Source organism: Nerophis lumbriciformis, linkage group LG09, assembly GCF_033978685.3.
Source record: "Nerophis lumbriciformis linkage group LG09, RoL_Nlum_v2.1, whole genome shotgun sequence".
In the NCBI taxonomy this organism is placed as follows: Eukaryota; Metazoa; Chordata; class Actinopteri; order Syngnathiformes; family Syngnathidae; genus Nerophis; species Nerophis lumbriciformis.
Window position 1 is genome coordinate 31,740,520 of NC_084556.2, and position 16,981 is coordinate 31,757,500.

General features: G+C 38.4%; 1 protein-coding gene across 11 annotated transcripts in view; it reads right to left on the bottom strand.

The window, feature by feature from the left end:
* The window catches only part of ncor1 (nuclear receptor corepressor 1), a 124,351-nt gene that overhangs the window by 49,659 nt on the left and 57,711 nt on the right, over positions 1–16,981 (bottom strand). For 10 of the 11 annotated variants that reach the window (XM_061961966.2, XM_061961963.2, XM_061961962.2 and 7 more), the window contains 5 exons: positions 8,361–8,491; positions 6,397–6,689; positions 4,881–4,946; positions 1,046–1,182; positions 873–966 (listed from right to left, as the gene is read on the bottom strand). In XM_061961966.2, the coding sequence (XP_061817950.2) occupies positions 873–966; positions 1,046–1,182; positions 4,881–4,946; positions 6,397–6,689; positions 8,361–8,491 (721 nt within the window). The remainder of the gene's footprint in view (positions 1–872; positions 967–1,045; positions 1,183–4,880; positions 4,947–6,396; positions 6,690–8,360; positions 8,492–16,981) is intronic. The other variant, XM_061961961.2, reaches the window with a different exon arrangement.

Here is a 16,981-nt window from a genome sequence, read left to right on the forward strand (position 1 = left end):
ATTTATCCAGAAGATTCATGAAACAGAGTGTTGTCATAGGGATGATCTTTGATTAGCTTTTTGCTGAATGTCCTTAAAAACAGCAGAGCACTCCTGTAACTCTAAGAAAATAAATATACCAAAACCAAATGTCGACTGTAGAGGACTCAGGTTCTCCAGAATATACAAAATAGGAGGCAGTTGACCAAAGACATTGAAGTGCAGTGAGTGGCAATAAGCATAAGAGAAGCTCTGATGACTGCTTGCTGTTGTCACAACTGTCTAGGGAACGACAGTCTATTTGAAACCAATATACGGTAATCATTTTTATTGGAAACAAAAGATAATCACATCAGTTTGCTTTATAATCTATTTGTGGGACACCAGTCGCTATGCGAAATGGTCTGTTTTCACTGTGTAATGAGCGTGATCTGAACACAAAGATGAGGAAAGCTGGCCAGACAGGCTGGATCAAGATGTGGATGGGCACATTGTGCTCAAGTAGCAGGCTTTCGTGATTCTTTCAAGCTCAGAGCTGTTATGTAAAAGAGTTCCACTACATTTTGTTTCCTTTTATTTGACACTTCCTTGTTTTTTTTTGGTTTTGTTTCAACTGCAGCCCTTTTACCGATGCAGGCATCAATTAAAATAACAAGTGTAAGTGCAAAAATCAACTGCCATTCTGCATTGAGTTTCTCATTTCTCCGAAGTTCCTCTTCTGACCTCTTTTTAACCCTGGATAATTATTAGGCATGACAGTTCACGAGAGAGAAACAATTAAATCAGATACTGTGTCCTGTACCCAGTTGGCCCTTGACTTAGTTAAGATAATCAGCACTAAAAGTCCAAACCGAAGTGTCACAGTGCGTGTTTGAAACATCCATTGCTCTAACCTTCACTATCATCTGCATTGTCCTCTTCGTCATCAGGTGAAGTCGTGGTTAGACCTTCACCTTGAGATATATCGGCCCGAGCCCGCCGTGTGTCCTGAATATCAAAGGCAGACACAAAGTCTCTACTTGCACTGTAAACAGCATACCACGACAGATGACAGTAAAAAGCTTACCTGCTTATGCTGCTGAAGGAGGTTGTCCAGATTGTGACGTCTCTTATAATTGAAATAGAAGTTCTTGCACTGTGCTTCACTTTTGGTGCCCACCATTTTGGCGATGGCCGTCCAGTTTCGCCCATGCTCAACTAGGCCTAGTGAAAGACAAAGCGGCACTTAAGCATAGAAAACTATTTGTAACTTTTAAGCTCTTAATTAGCTGGACTTGTAATGATAAATAGTAGTAGTGATAGTTCATGCTTTGTGTTTCTTAAAGATGAATATAACCCACAGATTAGTTATTTTCTAAATTCCTTTTAACATTTTTTTTTTTTATTATTTCAATGGGGCTCTACAGATATAGTTTCATGCAAGTTTCTAGTGAATGTACTGAATGAACAGAAAATAAGTATTGATGGTACCCAAATTTAAATCGTAAATGAGAATACATTTTTGGCAGTAATAATTGATAGTAAACTATCATGTAAACCTCATGTCAGACACATTAAAACAAAAATCTCCAAAAGCCTCTCAATTATAAGCAAAGCAAAACTATACCTCAATGAAAATGCACTCCGTACTCTATACTGCACCTTGGTACTCCCATACCTTACATACTGTGTTGAAGTATGGGGGAATACTTACCACAACACAATTCATCCTCTGATCATATTACAGAATAGAGCAGTGCGGATCAATCACAAAGTTAGTTATTTAGAACATACTCATAATCTGTTTATGCAATCAAAGTTGCTCAAATTTGATGACCTTGTTAAATATAATACATTAATAATCTTATATAAAGCATTTAACAAATTATTGTCGCCTAATCTACAATGTTTTTTTTATTAGACGAGCCTCTCATAACTTGAGAGGCTTTGGATATTTCTCATTGCCGAGAGGTCAAACCACTCGTAAATGTTTTTGTGTGTCTGTATGCGGAGTAAAACTATGGAACAAACTGGATTTACAACACAAGCAATGTCAAACTATTAATCGATTTAAACTATTATACAAACATCGGGTCTGGTTCAAATATAGAGATGAGGGTCTTTAATTTGACCTGCTGTTGTACTCTGTCTCAAAGTGTTATCATGTGCTCAATGTTTCCTTACCATTATTGCTATGTTGTCTATTACCATTGTTGGTATTTTGTCTATTACCATTGTTGTTGTATTCATTCTTCCGACATTGTTGATACAAATTATTGTTACAGTGTAATAATTATTGTTACCTGTGGTAATGCCACTATGATATAACATTTGCATTATAATCCTTAAACAAAGTAACAGTGAAACTCATGTGAATAATCACTGAATGGAGAACTGGGGAAGGGATTAAATAAATTATGTTCTTCCCACTCCCTTTCAGGCAAAACTGGACAATCATGCATTACAAACTATACATTACCTTTTGCACTATATTAATTTATATTAATATGTGTTGTCAACTTTGTACTTTTTTTTTTAATCATTATTATTTTTTTATGTCATTGCCTGAAATAAATAAATAAATTAATGAAGTGAATGAATGAAAAAAATGAATGAAATGTGATCTACCGCATCCAGACAATGGATTTATATCACAGCATCTGCCATGCAGATTTTTGTGTACAGAACAAAGGTCAGTTTTTATTTGCATATAACTTCTTCTGTCTTGTACTGTCTTTTAATCCTGTGGCCTACCTTCCCTTGCAGTACTACTGGGATGACTGCTAATGTTAACAAATAGTCATACAACTGAATATAGAACACTATTATTGCTGCAAAGAGGAAATCAGAGAGTTTAATTTGCATATATTATTTAGTCACCTAAACATGCACTCATAAACACTAATTGTTTTGGTCTGTTTTTATATTGCAAAAATCAATCATTGTAGGGTACTAAAAACATAACAATTAAAATGAAAAACTATGAAGTATACAAGCCTTTTCTGATGGCTGAATTTATGCTTGGTTTCTTCTCTCAATTTTTCACAACACAGAATGGCGTGTCTCTATTAATTAAATGAATCAATAGGACAGGATAGGAGTAGAGATCCATCCATCCATCCATTTTCTCCCGCTAATAATAATAATGGTAAAGCTCCCGACGGTTAATATTACCGAATAAAATAAGGTTAATATTACCGAATAAAATAAGGTTAATATTACTGAATAAAATAATAGAAAAACCAAGATTGATAACCGCACTTTAAAAAACTCACGCTAACATGAATACAAGAGACAAACGTCTTTCCCCATTAATAAACGACATAACCAATCTAAACTTGTAGAAAAAGCCGTCTGTGCAAATAAGATATTCAATTGTGCACATTGAACCTACTAGCTGTGCTCTCTAACACAGAATAATCAATCTACACTCCGAGGAATACCAGACTGAGGGGTTTTTATGATGCGTTCAAGGTCTGTTGAACAGAGGATGCCACAACACTGTTTGTTATCGTGAAGCTTAAGAAACACAAACCATGCAAAAATAATGGGCTTTCTAAAAGTGAGTCTGTTTATTGAAGTTATTAAAAAAATATTTCAGTGTGTGTATTAGTACTTTTTTAACATATTAAACAATACCGCAATAATAATAACAATTTTGGTCACAATAACAGTGATATGAAATTTTCATATTGTTACATATCTAAATAGGATATACTTTATTTATTCCCCAATAGGGAAACTATTTGGTTGTAGTGGAGATTTTAGGTAACATAATAAAACAACAAAAAAATACAAATGAGCAATAAATAAACGATTGCACTCTTTATTTTAATAACTCAACAAAAACACTATCTTAACACCCGGGGTGGCTCAGTTGGTAGAGCAGCCGTGCCAGCAATTTTAGGGTTCCAGGTTCAATTGCAGATTCCGCCATCCTAGTCACTGCTGTTGTTTCCTTGGGCAATACAGTTTACCCTTGCTTCCAGTGTCACCCACACTGGTTGAAATGTAGCTTAACTATGTACAGTGCTTTAAGTATCTAGAGAAAAAAGCGCTACACCAAGAAAAAAGAGCAGATCACAGTACTTATGTAAGTTATTGCATTAGTATGAGAAGATTCCTAGAGTTGGTGTTTGGGGGTGAAAAATAATCACTGCTTACACATCTGCTTGTTACTGTAGCAATGTATATATATACATTAGCATTTAATTTCCATCCATTTAATTTGATTGCCAAAATCACAGTTTCTTCCCCTTTAACTTGCAAAGGGCGACATAATTCACATAGATAAGCAGGTTATCAGGACCAACTCTCTATTACGCAACGAGCAAAGGCTTAACAGGTCTCATCGGTCAACCGACCCCAATTTCTATAGATGTCTGCCACACAGGCCATGATATCAGAGTTAAGAGTGGCCCTGTTTTAAGGGAGCACATGTCTAGAAAATAAACCGTTTACTTAGACTCAAAGCTAGCAGTTCAATAAACAAAACTACACTAAAACACCTGTAGAGGCGCAATCTGCATAAGAAAGGCATAGAAAAAGTTGAGGTGTGATTACATACACCGAAAAAATTCAAAAGGGATGAAAGTATGAAGCTGCAACTGTCCCGCTCTGTTGCTTCATGGGTGGCTTGAATAGATAATTTCTAAGAAGCCAGCAAAGCAGGCCAGTTAAATGAAATTCATAAATAAATGAGGGATCCTGAAACCCTTAGAGCACTTCCACAATTCCCTATTTGTGTGGAAACACATGCACATTCATTCTTGTGTGGCTGAACGATCGACACTTGTAGGAGTGTTAGAAATGGGCAGGGTAACATATTTGAGAAGGTAAAGCGAGTGGAAAAAAGAACAAGCAAGGGTGACAAAACTCACAAAAATAAATGAAAGACAAAGACAAAAGAATCCAATCTCTACCTTTTTTAGCTACTTCCATTTCCTCCTCGGTCCAGCGAGAAGTTTCTCCAGTTTCAGCAGCGGCCGCTAAATCACAAAGCAAAGAGAACCAGCCTCACCACCAGTGACAAGAAAGAAAGAGAGAGAGAAGCAGACAGACAGAAAGGCTGTCCTCTTTCCAGCTGGCTTCTTCTCATGGCCACTAATATAATAATCTGTTTACATTTGCGAGACCTACTCCCTCTCGCTCCCACTGTCGCTTTAGGTCACTCCCCTCCTCGCACACTCACATACTCTCTCTCCCTTCCACACGGTGCAAAAAAAAAAAAAAGCCATCCTCCTCTATAATCCACAAGGAGGAGGGCCTTAGTCAGCTGATCTAGCGCCAGACCGTGGAGGAGTCGTGCATCCCTCTTTGGGAAATGTCCTTGGATGGAGACGAAAAGACGGAACAGCGATGTTGACCCAACCCCTTTTGAATGTCAAACAGACAGATACACACTACCACTTGCGTGACATGGTTGTCTCGTTCGTCCCGCTCCACACGCAAACAACAACACACAATTTACAGAAGTGAACTGTGAAGTGTCGATGGTCTCACCTGTAGCACTGACTGAGACTGTGTCAACATTTGGACCGATATAGAAGCAAATGTACCCTTGGCATTTAGTGTGAGCGTACACCCCTTCCACCTAGCCTGAACATATCATTTATCAGTGCTTGGGTGGCTCCTTCAAAAGGTTTCATGACCACACACTCCAGTACATTAATCAAATGTCTGCTGGGCCAGTGGCAAACCTCACATGTTGTCCCCGTGACAAGCCTTGCTGGGTGATCATTGAACTGAGCGACAAAAACAGATTGTGTGTCTGCTTAAAGCATTTCGTCTCACCTCATGACAAGAGCCCGCGCACGACTTCAAAAAAAGATATGAACCCATGTGGCCTCGGAGAATTCTTTTCTTAAGCTCGTCTGGCACAATCTCAACTGGCCCATAGCAACCCTTTAGCACCGCCGTACTGCTGCAGATAGTTATAGCAGCAAGTAACACTAAAGCCACCGTGTAATCACTGAGGGAGATTACTGTTTACACAGTCCTATGTAAACTATGATACAGAGAGAACAAGGCCAGGGGTCAGAGGGTTGAGTGAATGGGAGGGCACACTCACAGGTTAAATCATCTCTTTACAGGGCAGACCTGGCATAACGTCAGGCTGTTGCGAAACGCAGAGCTCGAAGGGAGTAGCAGGCGTTAGCGTACTTGCAAAACATTGAACCGCTGATACAGATTAGTGCCAAAACAAGATTATCAGAGACAGGCTTGGATACCTGAGAACATAAGCACGTAGGTGAAATAGTAGCATGACCGACTACCATGACAACAGCCGGGAAAGCACACTGCCATTGTGATGGCTAGATAACAGATCACTTTGAGGAAAATCAGCCCATCTTTCTTACTTAAATATCCCTTTTAGTTGATTTAACTCTGGCTCACTGCTTGTGTAGTTGCTAGAGAGTATCATGCCACTGTATTCACCTTTAGCATCCAGTGAAGCCACTGGGGTGGGAGGTTTCACAGGCTCCTTCATGGACTTCTGAGCTGTATCCGATTTAGGGAGCACGGGAGGATCTGGCACGGCAGCTTCTGAAGCGGGGGGAGGTGCTTCCTCCGCCGCCACAGTGGCAGCCTCATTGGCCATGGAGCGTGTGGTGATCCTTCCCTTACGTCGGCCCTGGCTGTTGGCAGTCTTCCTGCCACGCGGCGTGTTTTGCTCCTTTCCGTCCTCGTCCTCCCCGACGTCACACTTTTCTTTGTCCTTGCCAATTTCCCTGTGGTTTTCAAGGAGGAAAAAACAGCTTAAGAGATCGCTTAGAAAAAAAAGCCTATCCCTGATTGACTCAGCAATTACAGACCTTGCACTTTTTCCTCAAAGCCACAATGCACAACTATATTAGTTGTTCAATATCTACAAAATAAATATTTATCACTCAACAGGGTTGGGTGGGGGACTTTCCCCATTGTGACAAAACAATTAAACCAAATGACAAAACATTGTATTGTACTAGTATCAACTAAGGATAGGCGATATGGCCTAAAATCTGCATTGCGACATATGTTGCGGCCTCCCGCGATAATATATCACAAAATTTTATTTGGCGTATAAATAAATGATATAGAACCATTTCAAAACGGGTTAAAAATGCTCCTAATTTGGCTGCTGACGTATGCGGTAAAATATTGTGTCAATTCCATTTGTATTATTTTCTCAAATGTACTTGCTAATTTACTGTTAATATCTGGTTATTGTCTGTTGTAAGATGGTCTCATCTACATTTCAGTTAAAATGTAATAAGCACTTATTCGCCTGTTGTGTCAATACTTTACATTTGTTTTAGGCAATATTACAAATGTGGGTATGGATCCAATACCAGTAGTTACAGGGGCAGTATTGGTCATATCAATACTGATACTTCAAATTTTCTAGATCACTGAACTATAGCATTTTTGATCACAATTATAATCAGACAAAAAAACTGTTGTTTTTTTTACTATTTTATTATTTATAAATATTATTTCCCGACTCACTTTTATTACATAAATAAATGATAAAGTCAATAGTGCAAAATAACTACATAAAACCAAAAATACTATTGGCTCTTGTTTCCTGAGTTTGTAAACAATAAAAAAACAACAACATTTTTTGGGGAATTAAATAAGATATCGATCTAATCATTGTTATATTGACCATATACTGATACTATACTTGTCATAAATGTTGATATTTGTATCGGTCCGCCTTGTTTACATTAAAGAGCGCTAGCTTAGCAGTTTTAATTGTTTTTTTAGTATCCTCCTACTGTGTGAAGTGCAGCATGTTTAGCTATTCCTTGTCGTCTAGTCCTTCAGTGATAATGCTACTTGTAAAAAAACAGTTTATTTGCCGACATGGAGGCAAGGATTAGTGATTTCAAGGCAGCTTTGCACTGTGGTGGGATGTTAGCCGCAAGCTTGCTAGCGAACATGCTACATTGCTTTGTTCGCTTCAACTTGCAGGACACAACAAGAATGTGTCATCAACATGCATTAGTATGATATTAAAAGCTCTGTCGTTGGCCAAATGTATATCATTTATATCACACAACCCTACTATCAACGCAATCAAGTGTTTTATTTAACTGCAGGTAATTGTTTTTATTTTTACAAAACTATGAGAGTACATTTCAATTAAACACTTCCAAGGCACAAGCTTTAAGAACTATTGTGTGTGCCAGCTATAAAGATGTTGGAAGAAAAGTGTTGATAAATACTTGCATGCTGTCCTGAGTGAACTTGTTGATATTTGAGCGCTGAGCACTAATTCCAACTCCACATTCCAACTGCTTTCAGTTTTAATAAAGGCTGCAGAAAGCCATGCCCGGTGTACAGCAATGTTTAGCAATATATTAAAAAAATACTTGTTTTCCACTTTTCCTTCTCTGGGATATTTCCTTCCAACCCACCTGGATTCCTCCTTTTCATCTTTCTCTTCCTCCTCTTTCTTTTCCTCCTCCTCTTTTTTCTCTGACTTCTCAGTTTTTTCTTCTTCGTTTTTGTCTTCTGTCTTTTCTTCTTGTGAGGGCCGAGTAATTTGCTAAAAAACACAGAGAAAAAAAAGGGACAATATTTGTCAGTTTCCTGTTTCTTAGAAATTGCTGAAGATCCAAATTGCTGTTTATATGTGAATCATTTGCTGGTCACATTGCACTAATTTATCATGACTTGTGTTATATCTATACCTTTCAGCACTCTGTGAAAATTGTCATGAATTATTAAAGATAGTTTGAGTAAACTATTGTATTCTCTCTATTCCCCACTGCTTGTATGCTCGTGTTTTCTCCATAGCATTATGCTGGCAGCTCAGTGTTTGAGCTCAGTGCGTCAGACGAACACAGCAGGGATTTGTTTTTCCATCACAACAGGGCTACTCTCTTAAAAGATGTTTTTAAAGGGGAACTGCACTTTTTTTTTTAAATTGTGTTTATCATACACAATCCTCGTGTAAGACAAGACAAGAACACGTTTTGTCTTTTTTTAATGCATTCTAAATAGTAAATAAATGCGGTCAAAAATCTGCTTACAATAGAGCATACAATAGGAGTCGTCTATTCTGCCTAAAAACCCTTAACAAACATCCGAACACCTCCATTAAGGTTGTACATACATGCTGTAAGTATATATGTGATGTAGTAACGGGCACATTAATAATAACATTTAATATTTACCGGTACATATTATGATAATTTTAAACGTACACAGTGCATTAATTAAAAAAAACGCACCACAACGTTCGCTTTTCTTCTGACTATATCACTGATTATTACTCACTGCAGACTTCATGAGAGCCAACAAACATAATAGAACATCACTTACTGTATAATGTCTGCTGTCATTAGGATGTTGACTGATAGAATCTTGTTATATTCCCGTTGAGATAAAAAATTACTCAATCCTCATGTAGAAAAGGCGGTGTACCAAGGGTCTTTGCATGTCGTTCTCGCCATTTCCGGTTCTAAATTGGTGGTCAAAGTGTACCAACTTGTCGGAATAAGTCCTCGTTCTTCTACTAACCAGTTGAGAGGCATGATTTCTGATCTAAAATAAAGTTTGATGAGCAAGGAAACAAGGAAGCAGCTGATCAGTCGATCATGTCCACATTGGCATGCAAGCTTGTGATCACGGCGTCGCTATAAATAGTTTGTCTGCGTTCGTGCTTATAATAACAATATCTCTAACAATTGGTTAATATTCAAGTCATGAAATGTAAATGGAGTATCGTTTGTGCTTTTTGGATTTTTTTAAATAGATTTTATGGGTGGAAAAAGGACCTCACACTGGCTCGACTGTCAGCTGACTTTTATTTACGTTTATTTACCCGTTAGAATGCATTAAAAAAAAATACATCTGTCGTCATAATGATTGTGAATGATAGGCAAAATTCCAAGAAAAGTGCAGTTCCCCTGTAAGAGTTGATAGGCTCATATTTCACAAGTAGGGTGGTTAACTACGTCCTTATGCTAGTTTGTGGGCTTACTTACTTAGGGCTGCAGCTATTAATTATTTTAGTAATCGAGTAATCTTTCGTTTGGTTAGTTCAATTATATGAATAATTGGATAAGACACACGTTATATAGCCTTAAAGAGGACCTATTGTGCAAATCCAACTATGTTTTACCTATTGGGACCTGTTTTTGTGTATTTAAAATCTGCATAAGTCCTAAAAATGTTAAATCATTTTAACATGATTTAACATGTTAACATGGCTGAGATATTTGTAAAACAATCTTGCCTTCCTTCATACTTCCACCAAACGAGCCGTTTGGAATTTGCCCAACTTGTGACGTTTTTCAATTGGTGACATCAGTGAATATCTCCATATATGGTAAAGATGTACCCCAAGATCTTTGGGCGAGTCGCCATTGTAGTCCAACGCTGTACTCAATCAGCTCCTTCTTTTTCTCTATGCTCTTCTTGTGGGGCAGACGAGCTCGTACATGCACATGCATCCTGCTGTTGCCATTTCGAATACAAAGTAGCGTACAGTTTTAACTTATGTCTGTAAATAGACTCCATATGGAAGTCCTATACACTACAAAATGTCTGGCGGGAAGAAGACTGAGTCGAAGTGCAGACACTTAAATAAGACCACACACAAAACGGCATATCCTGAAGAAACAATCAGAGCACAGTTCAAAGATGGTCTGTAAAATATCATCTATGCAAAATTTGGACCAAAGAACAGCCATTACATGTTATGTAGACCACAAGAAAGTGTTTCAAATGTAGAAAAAAATCACAACATGACCCCTTTAATGTGTATTTCAAGGAAAATACAATTTGCTTTCCACAACCTTCATTCTGTTTTCTAATAAATGCACATCAACAACAATGAAATTGCACTTTTAACATGTGTGCATTAATAATGATAATAATGATTTAAAAAAAACTGTTTACAGATTCCAGCACCCACACACCCCCGCCCTCATTTGTGCTCTATTGTGTGGAAAACATGCCAGCTTAAAAAACGTCTGTAAAACACAATCTAAGCAAAATTTTGACCAAAGAACCACCATTACATGTTATGTAGATCACAATGAATTGCTTTAAATGTAAAAAAAAAATAAAATAAAAAGGAAAAATATGACCCCTTTAATCGATTATTCGTTGTGGCAAATGACCCTTTGGCAAGCTACTCAAAATAAGGTGGCGAGCAACTGGTAGTTAGTCTATTACTACACAGATACTGCACGCAGGACCAAACATGTATCACAACAATAATGTTTTTAAAAAGAAAGACCATTCTGGGAAACCAGATTGACACTTTAACTAGTGTGTTTTGGCCCCTTTCAAATGAGAGTACAGTATATCAGAACAGTGCAAAAAGGGAAATTCATGAGGCATAGCTTAGGCAATGCAATGCAAAGGCCCTGTTTGTGGTCAAGTTCTTTTGCATACTCAAGAATTCACCATCAAGTACCCGTTGCAAAAGCATCACATTTTTTTTAAATGCATCCTTCTCCCAGCAGTCTTGCTAAACTTTGGTTGTTCCACTGTCGATACTAAAGGAGGTAAACCCAAGTAAAACTACTTTACTTATCTCAGCTGCCATGATAGATCACAGAAAAAGAAAACGTCCCCAAGTGTGCTCCATGAAAGAGCAGTGCTGGAACAAATTTGGTTATGCCAGGCCAAATGTCCTGTGCTAATACCAGATGGGGACAAAGACTTTGTTTCTCTCAGTGGTTATGGTGAGTAACATAGAGGCAAGAAACAGGAATGCGATGTGGGGGTAACGTTGTTTGTTGTGGTCCAGTTTTAAAAGGGTCATATTATGTTTTTTTTTCTACATTTAGAACAGTTCCTTTTGATATACAAAACTCTACATGACATTTAATGGTGGTTCTTTGGTCAAAATGTTGCATAGATGTTGTGTTAAAGACCATATTCAAGCTGCTTTTTGTCTCTTCAGAATGCACACTTTTGTGAGTGGTCTAATTTGCCTGACAAAGTCCTCCTCCAGGCCAAGACCCCTTTTACTGCATCTCCACCCCATCAGCCATGTTGTAGTTTTTAGCGCTTCCAAATCAAGTATACTGACAGACATAAGTTAGAACTATACATTATTTTGTATTAGAAATAAATGGCAACATCAGAGGATGCATGTGCATGTACGAGCCGGTCTGCCCCATATCAAGAGGATTGAGAAAAATAACTTATTGAACACAACTTAGGTAACACAAATGAAAGAAAAACGGCGTAGTCGCGCAAAGCTCTTTGGTTAAACCTCGACCATATATGTAGATTTTTGCTGACTTAATAAGGCAAAATAAATGGTAAATGGTCTGTATATAAATAGCGCTTTACTATATTTACATAGAGCTTTACTGTATCTGGAATGATACCCAAAGCGCTTTACATTATAAATCACATTCACCCAATTACACATAGATTCACACACTGATGGCAAAGCTGCCATGCAAGGCGCTAACCACAACTCATCAGAAGGAGTTAGGGATTCGGTGTCTTGCTCAGGGTCACCTCGATATGAGCTCTCCAGGCAAGGATCAATCATGTAACCTGCCGGTTACAAGACGGCCAGTCTACCCACTGAGCCATGCTGCCCCTAAAATACGTCACTAAAATCTCAAATTCCAATAATTTCAGACAAGATTGTTTTTTCTGAACGTCTCCGCCATGCCTCCATGGTTTGATTTCACATTTGTGGGACGTATGGGGATCCCAAATACACAAAAACAGGTGCAATAGTAAGAAAAGTTGGTTTTGCATGATATGACCCCTTTGAAGTAACATGGCTTTGCACAGTTTACAGTACAGTCGTCTGATTTAAATATGATTCAGTAAGCAACAGTCAAAAAAGTAATATCTTCATCATCTTCACCAGTGTGTTCCAATTTTTACTGAGCAAAGGCACATAGAAGAATATCAAATCATATCACAGCGTCACCACCGAAACAAAAAAAAACGCAGCAAAGGCAACAGGTGGATACACAGGTTAATTATGTACTCACTGCCATCTAATGAAAGATCACTTAATTGTTCTGCCTGTCACTGTGCAGCTATATTAACAAATAAACTTTAAAGGGGTCCTATTATTAAAAAAACAAATTTTCTTATCTGTAAGTACCTGCTTTGTGTATTTGGGTTTACCACAAGTCCCAAAATTTTGAAAACAACCCTCCTTAAAGCAGAGATATTTATAAACAATCTTGACTTCCTCCAAACCAGCTAGAATTTGAGACTTTAGTGACGTATTTTACATTAGCTTCGTCAGTGGGTATCACCATGACAGAGGTTTAGGCCATCATTTTTATTCAGTTGTAGTCATAAGTTCCTTGAATTTCTTTTTCCTCTTGTTGTGCAGCTCATACATGCACCAGAATCCTCTGCTGTTGCCATTTCTAATACAAAATAGTGTATAGTTCTAAACTTAAATCTGTCAGTAAACTCGATATGAAAGCGCTAAAAACTACAACATGGCTGAAGGGTGGAGACGCAGTCAAAGGACGCTTGTCCTGGAGGAGGGCTTTGGCACGTAAATAAGACCGCCCAAAAACGGCACCAAAGCACCACCATTGCATGTTACAATAGACGGAAGTGTTTTGAATGTAAAAAAAAATCATAATATGACCCCTTTAAAAAGTGCACGAGTCTTCTGCAGTTTGTCCACTTTGTATTGATATTTTTTGATGAAGCTTTGGATATGTTTTACAAAAGTGCAACAGTACTAACTGCTCAAGATCTTCCTATCCAGATTTGAGATTTTTGGTTAATACATGCAGGGAGAGTGGCGTCAACTTGGACTGTAAAATTCCCTTAAAATCATTCCCTGTCAGCATTTTAAGTTTTCGTACTTGGCAATTCAGAAATATTGTGCAGTTTGTGAGTCGTTCACACAATACTTGTTCTTCAGTGGACAGCGTTTTGGTTGGCTCACTGAGTGCTTATGTTTGCTTTAGAGGCGATTAGTGCTTTGGCATTCCTGCTTCTTCTCCAAAATTCTGTAAAGGGCTTCTTCACAGATGCTCTAGAAAAATCAATGAGACTCTGTGGCGCTGTGGTTGTGCAGTATTTTTAAATGAAGACCTTTTCAAGCTACACTGAATAGTTGCAGTTTCACTGATTCACAAAGAATAAAATCATGCCAGTCTTTAAATTTCGTATTGAAAAGAAGAGGTCTTGCATCTATCTCAACTAAAATGACAACATAAAGATGTTTCGTATGCATAAACATTCATTGGGGAAGGTAATTAATGAGATTCAGAAATGTCTTAAAACACTCATTATTTACAAATTAATTAACAATTCTATGATGACGAAATACCACAAAGTAGGGCTGGGCAATTATTGCAAATTCCGGAGCTTGTAAAGGTGAAACGGATTACGAGCGAATGAGTGAAAAAAAGGCACTTCTACTACAATATTGAGATCTCACTATGGTTGCTACATTTTATTTGACAACACTAATATGCCAAATTATAATTACTAAACTCAACAAAAAAAGTAAGGCATATGATTTCTGCGTTTAGTTAACCGCAGACTGAGTAACATAAATGGCTAATAAAACAGAATTCGCTGTTAAACTCAGAATATCAAAGAAATTGACATAAATGTAAGTGAAATGTTGTCATTTAGAGAAGGAACATTTGTTTGGGAAAAAATGTGATATTCTTTACACACACAACTGCCCCATCTTAAACAATGTCGAGACAGCCCCTTAAACAGCGACTAAACTATGAAGCTAAAGCTAGCAAGAACAATCCTTACACCCACAACACATCTCATCTGCTGGTGTTCTTGTGAATGACATAATTGATGTAAGATCAACGTACAAACAAAACAGCAGTCGCAACTTGAGAGGCGCACTCTCTTTTTTTTACAGCCTCAATCCTCAAATTGTCAAGCTGAGAACAAAGGCCTCCCTCTCACAATAATAGCGCGGTGTGCCACATCCGATCTGACTGCGCTAACAAAATAAAGGTTTCAAAAAAGTACCTTACAAAAGCATAATGTACTTGAAGCACTTATTGATATATTTAAACAATTATTATGTTTTAAACTAAATACTGGTCAAAATTGTCCAAATATGTATTACACCTTTAAATGTGGGGATTTTTGCATTCAATTACCAAAAAATTTATTACATTTTATTTGACGCAGAAAGCACACTCTACAGTGGCAAAATAAGTGTACAGGGTAAAAATGGAATAAAAACAGAAACAAATGAATGTTTTTTATATTGCTATTGTTATTTCTTTTATTTATTTATTTTTACTTGTTTATTTGTTATTAATTTATATCTGTTTTTTTAAAACTATATTTAGAAATGTTCATCAAGCCAAAGACTGAAGTTGACAAATGCTATTTAGAAGGTAATAGCAATCGTCACGTCTCAGCCCTTCATGCGGGCCAACCCACATGGGCTGCTCAGAGGTCAATGTCACCCACCACAGAGCATGGCGGGGAGCAAGGCAAACAAGCCGTGGAGGTTGCCACTTCAAGTTGCACAGAGGTTTGTGGGGAAAACTTTCAAAGCAAGTCCTGTTCCAAGATAATTCTGGTCAATGTCCATACTCCGGGAAATCCGCACAAAAAGAAGAAAATGTATGTGATGTTGGACGACCAGAGCAACCCATCACTGACAAGGTCTGCCTTCTTTGACACATTTGGGATATAAGTTAGTGCATTTCCATACACCCTCAAGACGTGTTCTGCGACCACCGACGCGACAGGAAGAAGGGCAAGCGGGTTCATGGTAGTATACTGATCAAAAAGTACACTTATTACTACCCACCCTCATTGAATCTCATTACCAACAACAGGGAAGAAATTCCTACACCTGAAGCCGCCAGCTCCCCATGACCATCTGAAAGCGATAGCCGGCAAAATCCCACCTCTTGATCACTCGGCTGAAATCCTGCTGTTGCTCGGTCGAGACATAATTCGTGCCCACAAGGTACGCCGTCAGCATAACAGACCTCTGGAAGCTCTCTTCGCCCAACACTTAGACTTAGGGTGGTTTATTGTGGGCGACGTCCGTCTCAACCGGGCTCACAAACCAAGTGTAAATGCCTTCAAGACAAACATATTGGAAAACAGACGTCCCAGGCTCCTCCAACAATGTAGGAGTAGCATGCACGTGAAAGAGAATATTACAGGCAAATTACGTAAAGATCTTCATGAAAATCTGGGCAAATGCATCTTCAGCCATTCACTCGACAAACTTGCTCCTCTGGTCGAAGATGAAACCTTCCTTCGCATTATGGATAAAGAGTTCACCAAAGACAGTTCGAATCGTTGGGTAGCTCCCCTCCCATTCCATAGCCCAAGACAGCGCCTGCCAAACAATCGTCAGCAAGCGCTATATCGCCTTATGTTCCGCCGTGGAACTCTGCTAAAGATGTTAGAGATGAAGGACCACTTTGTCCACTTCATGAAGAAGATTTTTTAGTAACGACCATGTCGAAGTTGCACCTGCACTGGAAGAGGACCAAGAGTGTTGGTACCTTCCAAGCTTTGGAATCTATCACCCCAGAAAGATGAGACAGATCAGGGTTGTGTTCGACTCAAGTGTACAATACAACCACATAGCTTTGAATGATTTAAACAACCGACTGATTAGGGTCCTCCTGCAGTTTAGAAGTTGCTAATATTTATGACATTCAGCAGATGTTTCACAGCTTCTTGGTCAGAGAAGATCATTGCGACTACCTCAGGTCATTGTGGTTTTGTGACCATGATCTTAACAGTGAAGTGGTCGAATTCCGTAAGAAGGTCCACTTGTTCGTCAACTGCTCTTTGCCAGCCGTGGCAATGTATTGATAAAGAGGACTGCCATGGAAGGAGAACAAGAGTTTGGTGCTGAAACTCAACGCCTCGTGGGACACCATTTCTATGTGGAAGATGACCCTAAATAATTTCCCAGCGCAACGGAGGCAATTGACGTGCTGAAAAGAACAAGACATGTTAGCTCAGTCACACTTCAGGCACCACAAAATCAATTCTAACATGTCAGATGTCATGAAAGCTTTTCCAGGAGAAGAGGTGGTTAAAGGCCTACAAGACC